At 29.1% G+C, this 10,092-nt stretch overlaps 1 protein-coding gene across 1 annotated transcript; it reads left to right on the forward strand.

Annotated features, from left to right (window-relative positions):
• The first annotated feature begins 2,710 nt into the window (after positions 1-2,710).
• Positions 2,711-5,671, forward strand: LOC133287748 (pre-mRNA cleavage factor Im 25 kDa subunit 2-like). Its single transcript, XM_061485416.1, has 7 exons — positions 2,711-2,894; positions 3,498-3,543; positions 4,000-4,093; positions 4,401-4,474; positions 4,967-5,053; positions 5,140-5,250; positions 5,546-5,671. Exons 1-7 carry the CDS (start codon positions 2,770-2,772, stop codon positions 5,621-5,623), a joined length of 615 nt encoding a protein of 204 aa, XP_061341400.1. The 5' UTR covers positions 2,711-2,769; the 3' UTR covers positions 5,624-5,671.
• The last annotated feature ends 4,421 nt before the right edge of the window (positions 5,672-10,092 follow it).

Genomic DNA, 10,092 nt, shown 5'->3' on the forward strand with positions numbered 1-10,092 from the left:
GATGAAATGTTGGTCAAGTTTACCCCTGCTTCAGTTTACTGCGTAAGAAAAAAAATAGGTTCCGGAGGGCATTTACTGCGTTTGGAGCTACTCAAGGTATTTTATTTCTACTTTCATTTTGATTTGAGAAAATACTGAGTTTCAATTCTTGTAGGTTTTTCACTTTCCGTGTAGATGCTACTCAAGGTATTTTATTTCTACTTTCATTTTGATTTGAGAAAATACTGAGTTTCAATTCTTGTAGGTTTTTCACTTTCCGTGTAGATTTGTTAATCTTGAATGCTGGTTTGTGGGAGTGAAATGGGAGTGGTAGAGAATAAGAACGAAGAACCCAATATGAAGAGAGCAAAACAGAGTGAGAACATTGAAGTTTTGATATCCACTGTTCCAGTCCACCATTTTGACTTCTATGTTCATGGTCGTGTTCCTCCCCAACTTGTGAAATTTAACAGTATAACATCACTTGATCTTTCCGTTAACAGGCAAATTTAACAGTATAACACGTAGGTGTTTTTTCGAGGATATTTTTGTAAATTTCATTAAATTTTCCCATCAATATTTTATCTTCAACCAAACACACATTCAGAAATTTAATTCAATTTTCCTGGTAAAATTTTGTCCAACCAAACAACTTTTTTACAACTTTCTTATCTAACTCACTTTTCCTCCAGATCCCTAGTATTTACATTTCCCTAATATTAAAAAATTTCTCCTCAATCAAACACTACCTAAGAGTTTCAAGATATAAGGGAAATGTTGATATGGCTGATAATTGTGTATTCTTACTCTATTTTCATACATTAGATTGATGCCTCTATTTTACTGGAATTTCCTTTTTAATTTTTTTAAAGCACCAACAGGACCCTTATTTTTACACCAAATATTTGAGGACAGAAAGAAAAGAAAAAAGATAAGAAAAACGCTTTGACACAGGTTTCTTCACTCTATTCAAAATTTCCTTGTTATCTCTGGGTTGTCTCATTTGGTTAATGGGCATTTTAAGAGTATTAATTGGACCATATTCTTCATTGCTAGAGCGTGGGAATTGAATGGCTGTGAAATAATGAATAAACTTACCGTGAATCATTTGCATTCTGATCATATCAGAGTTTTTTCTATCCACAATTTGACCTGGCTCTTGTGATCAAGGATCCATAATTTGTGTTATAGTAAAATGTAAATATACTTATTTTTATAAAATGTTTTTACACAAGTCAAACTTCGGTCAGAATGCTTATATTAAGCTATGTTGACTTATTTTACTAACATGATTGTAAATACGAAAAGAAAAACTAACGAAAGGATTGCTACCTATACAAAATTAAAGGTGAAAGATTAATAATGACAATTCAAAGTAGTTAATTGATCAATTAAAATGGTTAACTTTTTCTTCATATTAAATTTTTTTTTTTTGTATAACCATATTAATTTTGTATTGGTAGTTGTCCTTCTTGTTAATTCTTCATTAGAAAATGTACAAACCTAGATTTATGGTAAAACAAAATGCACAAAAAAAAGTGTTGGTGATTAAAATTTTAAAATCGAATAAATTTATGATTTTTTTCTTTTATTTTTACTGGACTTTTTAGCTGAAATATTGTTAGAAACTTTAACCTAAGCCATCAAGTTTTGTGAGACAAACTATAGTTAGAAAATTGGGTTAACATGCATGTGAAACAAATATGATTAGAGAAAAATAGTTCAATTAATAATATTTTGTTTAATTAAATCACTCATGTAACTTTGGGTGGTAGATAATAGTTAGGTAAAGCTCTTCTTGAATTTGAAGGGAAAAAAACTTATTTTCATTGTCTAATTTGTAAATTATTAAACTTTTAAGGAAAAAAAAAAAAAGCCTCATGTGCCCTATAAGAAATGAAAGATGTTTAAATAGGATTGAACCATTTGTTCATCATGAGAAAAATAAAATAAAATGGCCAAAAAAATAGAAGGCAGATACTTAAAATATTTAGTGATTGAGTAATGTTATACACCTGCATGTAAACAATTCCTTCATATCTGTTTCATCATTTGATTGTAATTGATCCCACCAAAATTTTTATCGTTCTCCCATTTTTTGGGAATGAATATGTGTGATGATTTCACTTGATCAAGCTGTATGAAAGTTTTTTTTAATAGACAAATCAATAATTATTTTTTTATCATTCTGTATTTTAATAAAAATTTTTATCTCTTATAATAGTTAATTTATTTATCAACAATTAAGAACTTTTTATTAAATATAAAATTATACGTGAGAGGGGATTGGTAATGGTACGCCACCTTATTGACGTAAGGGTTTTAGAGACAAAATAGTGCTATGTAATAAATATTTTCATTAGTGATTTCACACATAATTAGATGAATAACTTTATGAGTTTAATATTTCTTCATTTGTAAAAGATAATTTTTTATCTCCGTACAGTCTATATTTTTTCTTTCTCTTCGCGTAGGTTTCATATTTTTATGTGTATGTATGAGATAAATTTATCTATTGCAACACGAGAAATATTAGACTCAAAATTTATAGTTCTTTTTATTTTTCTTTTTTCTTTCATTTTAATTTTTTTTGTTTACAGACCTCAAGCATGAAGAGAGTTACATATATATAAAGGAATTCAAAAGTAAAGAAAACAAACAAAAATTCAAGCAACCATCATAAAGATTGAGACAAAGCTTCAAGAGTTGCATAGAACAAGTTGATTTCAAGTAACCACTATAAAGCGTGAGAAAAAGCTTCAAGAGTTGCATAGAAGAAGTTGAAGCGAGATGGAGTCTACGTCATCTCCGGTAGTGAACACGTACCCCCTCAGTAACTATACCTCCGGCAACAAGGAACGCAAGGTGGCGAAGGACACTTCCATTGCTGATCGTTTAGCTCGTATGAAACTCAAGTCAGAATCTTTTTTTATCTTTGTCAACACCCCATTTCAGTTTTCTTTCAGAAAGTTGAGTTCTTTCCTTAGATTTTTCCAAGCCCAATATAGTTTCTCAAGAAAGTTCAAATTTTTGCACTATTTTTTTTTACTTCCATTGAATGGATGATATTGGTCATGAAGAATTGGTTTATAAGATTAATGTGGGAGGTGTGATGATATTTGGGTATTAAGATTCTCTGCTTTATTTGATGTTCCATTGTATTTGCTTCAGTTTTTTCTCTGATATATAAAAAAGATAACATTTGATAAAGATCACAATCTTCTTGAATGAAAGTCTTTATTTCTCTGAAGTAATTTGAATACTTGAATTGCCACCAACATATTTTTCATTTTCCTTTTTTCTTTTTTTGGGTTTTAACTGTTAAGTTTTTTATTTTTGGGTATTAAGATTTTTCACCCTATTTAATGTTCCATTATTTATTTCAGTGCTTGTTTGATATTTTAAAAAGATACATTTTTTAGGAGATAAGATTCTTGTCTTGTGTGCTGCTCAAGTTCATATATGGCCAAATGGTTCTGAAATATAATTACTGCCTTTGTTTCTATTTTAAACTTCAGTTATATGAAAGAAGGAATGAGGACCAGCGTGGAAGGCATCTTAATGGTGTGTTGAGCGATTTATTTATTTCTTAATTAGTTTTAAGCGTCTTTGAATCTTTGCATTTAGCAATTTTGAGAATTCCGCATGGTTATCAATAAACATTGACACACAGTTGTTATTTTATATTTAAGTAGTAGTAGTATAGTAGTCATTGTTGAATATTTGTTATTTAAAAAAAAAAATCAGTTTCTACTCTCTTAAAGATATGTCTTTGGTACTTTAGTTGCTTTTTCTATGTCATTTTACGCAGTTAATTACATACGTCTTGCTTACTTTTAGTTTAAGTATAGCAATTAATCCCCTAATGCCCCTTATAATTTGTTAGAATTATTTTTGAAAAAGTGCTTGAATATTTTTTAACGAATGAGCTTATGTTAAGCTTGAATCTAGACTCTCTGAACATTGGAATGGTAGTGCTTTGTTTGTTCTGGTATCTCAGCATATGATTTGCTTTTGCAGGTATATGAAGACAATCATCCTCATGTACTTGTTCTGCAAATTGGAGGCACATTCCGCAGACTTCCAGGTGGGCGTCTCAAGCCAGGAGAGAATGGTAAGATCTTACTTTTCCTTTTTCTTCATATGATATATGATCTGTAAAGAGGTCGAGTCTTAGAGTATTGGTAAGGTTGCTCCTTGCGATTAGAAGGTTACATATTCGAGTTTGTAAAATAACTTCTTTGCAAGAAATTCAAGAGTAAGGCTGTATACGATCGACCCTCACTTCTACCCTCGCAAGTCGAGGAGCCTTGTGCACCTAGGATTTTCCCTTTTGATATATGACCCAAAATAGGAGTTCTTGGTTATTCTAAATTCCTAATGTACTGTTTATGTTACTGTAATTCTACTTTGTATGATAGAAATTGAAGGCTTGAAAAGAAAGTTGTCTAGCAAGCTTGCTGCTAATTCTCCAGATCTTGTGCCTGATTGGCAGGTATTAGTAGTTTTTAGAAGCAATGACTTGGAAGAGACAAGTTAAATTTATAGAAATTAAAAAAGTTATTTTGGACAAAGATTTCTGTCTTATGGAACAATCATACAAGGAAACTAAGGTGGTGTATGATTTATTTTTTATTTTCATTTTGAGTTAATATGTTTTCACTAATAATTACGAAAATGCCACATTGTTTTCGTTTTTTTCTTGTTTTAAAGAATTTGCAAAGGAAACCATGAAAAACACCAAAATCTTGTTTCATCATTGCCTTCACTACTTGAAAACAGGAAATTGTGAAAACAATGTGGCATTTTTGTAATTATAAACAGAAACATATCAACTGAAGATGAATGAAAACAAATAACAAACCAAATTTTTTGTATTCTATATTCACTGGTGCATCTTATCTCCAACTTATGTGGTCTTAGAATAAATTTTTTACCTGTTGTCTCCTGTTCATGTACACTTATCCTTGGAATCTTGTTGTTGCAGATAGGTGAGTGTGTGGGAACCTGGTGGAGGCCAAACTTTGAAACCCCTATGTATCCATACATCCCTGCCCACATACCAAAACCAAAGGTAGTTTGCCAACACTATGTCATTGAATATCTTGTAGTCCTTCTTTTCTTGGTCCATGATTACAAATATGTTAATTATTTATGCAGGAGTGCAAAAAACTTTTCATTGTTCATTTACCTGAGTGGGAGTACTTTGAAGTGCCCAAAAACATGAAACTTGTTGCCATTCCATTGTTTGAACTCTATGATAATTCTCAGGTATGGTAATTATATATAATTCACATGGACAATTTAAATGGTTGGTTTATCATCATTGAAATCCTTAATGCATAAACATGTCCATTGTCTGGAACTTTTTCAAGTGAATCATGTACATTTGATGTAGGACATTGTTGGGCTCATTAAAAATGGTTATGTTTTTTTTGGGCTCATCTAATGATGTATCATAACATCAATTTTGTATCTTATTTTCCCAACTATGTTTTTCAATCAAGATATGCATATAATGTTATATTTCGTCTTTATAAGACATTTGTGTATCACTTGGTTTCAGAGATATGATGCAGTTATTTCCGCAATCCCTCTGCAGCTTTCTAGATTCCAATTTAACTTGATTCCTAATTCTACGTAAATTGGGAGCTTCCTTGCTGATAAAGTACTGCTTCCTTTGGTATTTCAAGAACTAGGACCGAGTTAATGCATTCTTTATTCTTTATCACAACTACATAAATTGACTAGAGAACTGAGTTTTGGAAACTATAGCTTTAGCTTTTGTGACACAATTTATTTGTGTTGATTTGTTGAACTATGGGTTGATGTTGTATTGCATAGGGGTGTGTGAACGGATCTCAACCACACTAAACAAATCATTTTTTTTTTAAATTGGTTCAAAAATCGAGTAATCGTATTATTTTTTTCAAAACCGAACTGAACCACTTTATCAGTTTAGTTTAATTTGGGCTAAAAGTCGAATCGAACTTAACCATACCCACTCTTAGAAATGTGAAAAAAGTGAATGAATCAAATCGTGAATCAAATTGAATTGCATCACATTTTTTCGAGCCAGTTTAAGAACCAATTATTTTTTCCGAATCAATTTAAGAATCAATCATTTTTTTTCGAACTGATTTAAGAACCGAACCATTTTATAAAACTGGTTCGGTTTGCACGAACTGTGCACACCTATTGCAATTATACTAAGCGGTCCAGTTTAGTCAATTGACTAACCATGCATATAAATCGGTCAAAAATCGGTGAATGGGTCATAAATTTAGTTGAACCAGTGCTAATCCAGTACCAGTTTTTTGGGATTCAAACTTAGCACCTAATGGAAAGGAAGTAAAATGTTAATCACCAAGTCATATCACTTTTGGTTGTCATATTAATTTTATTTATATATTTATTATATATTTTTATATAAATTCAATTAACCAATTCAACCAGTGATATATTGGTTGAACCAATAACCTATTAACTCGATACTTTAACCAAATCGATGCAGGATTAAATTTCATACAGCAGAGTGGCAAGAGGGGGTTGAAATTCTGCATGGTATACTGTTACTATAACAATCTTTTTTGACATTTATGAAAGAAATATGTAACTCTTGCGTATATATTTAATGGCTTTTTTTTTTTTTCATGTCACATGAGGTCAGACATGATAAGTGATGGGTTTCATCACTTGTTAAAAAAGAAAGAAAAAATATAAAAAAATAGTACAGATTTTGATACCTCATAACATGATAAAACTATTTCTTATTCCATGAGAAAATGATTTCTCTATATTAAAAAGTGTAGTCACAATTTTTGTGTGCAGAAGTTGCAAATTTTTTCACCTGGTAGTTAGTATTAATAAAACAGAGTTTTTAAAGAATTACAAAAATAAACATATAACATTGTCATCTTTTTATCCAATGTTAAATTACCCACTATACATAATAATGATACTCCAACACAATTTATTCGTACATCCCATTTGCTTAAGGCAATTCTTTAATCTTGAGAAGTTCCATAGTAAAAATAATAATTTCAGAAAATAACTGACTTTATTACTAGATTCGTGTAGATTTTGTCTTTGTTGCCTTTCAGAGTATACCCAATCAGTATGTATATCATATTTGAATACAAAATGTATTTCAGAATAAAGATTATCCTTTTCTTTTGTACTATTTTTTCATTCGTATTAGTTCGAACTTGTATGCCCACACAGGGCGTGATTAGTAATTTGGAGAAAGACACTCTTCATTTGGGCAAATAAATCTTTGGTGCTACTGCTGTATCAAGATTCAGTGCATTTCATCAATGAAAGTATTACACATCATAGGAGAGAAAAAAAATTTGGCAGATAAAAAAAAACTTTAGCTGACATGAAATAATTTTATTGGTAGGATGTACTGAATCTTTGGTGTAACAGTAGCACCAAAGATTTATTCCATTTGGGCGTGATCCAGGAAAGAGACACTCCTTATTTGATCGTGTTTCACCAGGTGCTGTTACGTGTCACAAGAGTCGACAGTTTGACCGTAAAACTTTGAAAGTTCATAACTTTTGACTCGGGTGTCTGAATTAGGTAATTTTTTTTTGATTCCACATAACTTTTTGAGATCTATGTAATGACACCTCATTTGGCATATTTTGTCTGTCACAAAAAAAAATTTGAATTTACAATAATAATACCGTAAGAACGTTTAAACACAAATTAATAAAAAGAAAACCACTTTTTAATTAGGAGAAAGGAGAAGGTTAAAACTCAAATTAATAAAGAGGTAGTAACTATAACCTTCTCCTTTCTCCTAATTAAAAAGTGGTTTTCTCTTTATTAATTTGGGATTAAACGTTCTTATGTTATCATTGTTGTAAATTCAAATTTTTTGTGACAAACAAAATATGCCAAATGAGGTGTCATTACATAGATCTCGAAAAGTTATGTGGAATCAAAAAAAAATTACCTAATTCGGACACCCGCATCAAAAGTTATGGACTTCCAAAGTTCTACGATCAAACTGTTGATTTTTGTGCCACGTGGCAGCACCTAGTGAAACACGCCCAAATGGAGAGTGTCTCTCTCCAACCGGTCACACCCATGTGTGACGTATTTAAATGTTATATTTGTGTAAATAATTTCAAAACGATTATATTTTCATAATTTTTTATTGAAAAAACAATAAATTAATTTTTTTTGGCTACGAAAGAGTCTTAAGGCTTCATATTCTTAAAAATGAAGCTATATAGTTTATGTATATACAAACTTGTATAAAACACCTTTAAAAAGCTTGTAAAATAGATTAAAAAAGCACTGCGTATACAAAATTTTTATTGCATCTTCAACTTTAAGGAATGTTGTTAACATCTTAGTGTATGGTCGTAATACCAAAAAATGAAAATTAAGAGGTAGAGCACATACGGTGAAAAAATAAAATAAAATAAATAAAAAGTTTATAAAAAATAATATATAACTTATAAATATTTATGGATATAAAATAAATCACAAATAAAAATAATGATAAATATATATAATTCTACACAATATATAAAAATATATATATAATTGATAAAAATTAATTTATTAAAATAAATTATTTCAAACACACACTTGATTAATTGTATAAAAATTGGATTAATAGTGTTTCACTAACAAAACAAGCTGATTTTTTAATATAGTATACGAAAAATTATGAGATATATACATTAAAGACTAAAAATGTAATTACTCTTGAAATAAGCATGCATACTTAGTCTGATTATATTATTATAGAATTGAAAAAAATAACGCACCCACATAAATTATAAGTCACCTATAAAAGGAAATGTATATATGTCAGGAGCTATATGGATCACAGAGTTTATGTCTAGAATATTGCACAAATTTAAATCTTCATTTTTTTTTTCTTGAATAATAATTTGAAATAATTTCACTATAATGGAAAAATATATATTCAAGTTTAATTAATTTCACCTAATTTTAATCTCCACGACGTCAATTAATTTTTTTTTTTTTGTGGTAAATATGTCAATTGAATTTTAATAAAACAACACAAGTTGTTAAAGAAAATCAAATGACAGCAAATTTAAAACTAAAATCTCCTCTATTAATTGATCAATATATGTATATTTTAAAAAAGCAATTTAGTATTAATTTACTCTGAGGTTTATTTAAAATAATAATAATTAAAAAATTCACATAATTCAATTGACAAACATTATTATATGTAGATAAAGTTTTATATGAGATGTACTTTAAAGTATAACTAGTTATCTTACACTGAATGAGTTGATTAAATAAAATGTTATGAGTATGGGTTTTTCATTTAATTAATAAATATTTAGTGTATGTATAAATTAATTAATTTATTTTGTTTGAAAAATTATCCAAAATATTTTATAAATAATATTTAGTTAAAAATGTTAAACATAAAATATGATAGAGAAATTCATATTTAAAATTCATTAATTTAATTATTTTATTTATTTGAAACATGTATTTTTTAAAAATTATGTGAGTGATAATTTTATTTTATGAACCATTTTTATTGTATGATTTCACATTATTGTTTTAAGATGAAAGTAGATAGATCAAAATACAATATATTGAGTTCCATAAAATAATCCATAACTCTCTTTTCTATATCAATTTGTGTAAAGACAATGTATAATAACATTTAAAGAAAAAAAAGAAAAAAAAATACTACAAATTTGGACGGCCCATGGGTTAGCCTTAACTCTAAGAACTTTTTGTTCATTGGGATTTTTCATATTTAGGGAGTTTTGGCCCATGAAATTTTTAGCCCTGGGCCCTGGCCCATATAAGCAAAAGGCTAATGCGATTAATTGATCCATTTTAACATATCTAATTAAATGAATCTTGAAAAAACAAACAACTTATTAATTTGATGATAATTTGTCTGATTTTTTATTTTATTTTTTGTTTTGGGTGAAAGGTTTGAATTGGCTATTGACATTGGAGCAACCCTCAAGGTTAAGCTGAAATGTGCAATCTCTTCCAGCCTGGAATTAAGTTCAAATGCAACCAACTTAAACAATGTTTATCATTTTGGTCGGTAGTTAAGCATATAATTATTGGGTTTATGGTTTCTCCATT

The sequence above is a fragment of the Gastrolobium bilobum genome, unplaced genomic scaffold (assembly GCF_033153095.1).
Source record: "Gastrolobium bilobum isolate Gb01-03AN ecotype WA unplaced genomic scaffold, APGP_CSIRO_Gbil_v1 utg29198, whole genome shotgun sequence".
In the NCBI taxonomy this organism is placed as follows: Eukaryota; Viridiplantae; Streptophyta; class Magnoliopsida; order Fabales; family Fabaceae; genus Gastrolobium; species Gastrolobium bilobum.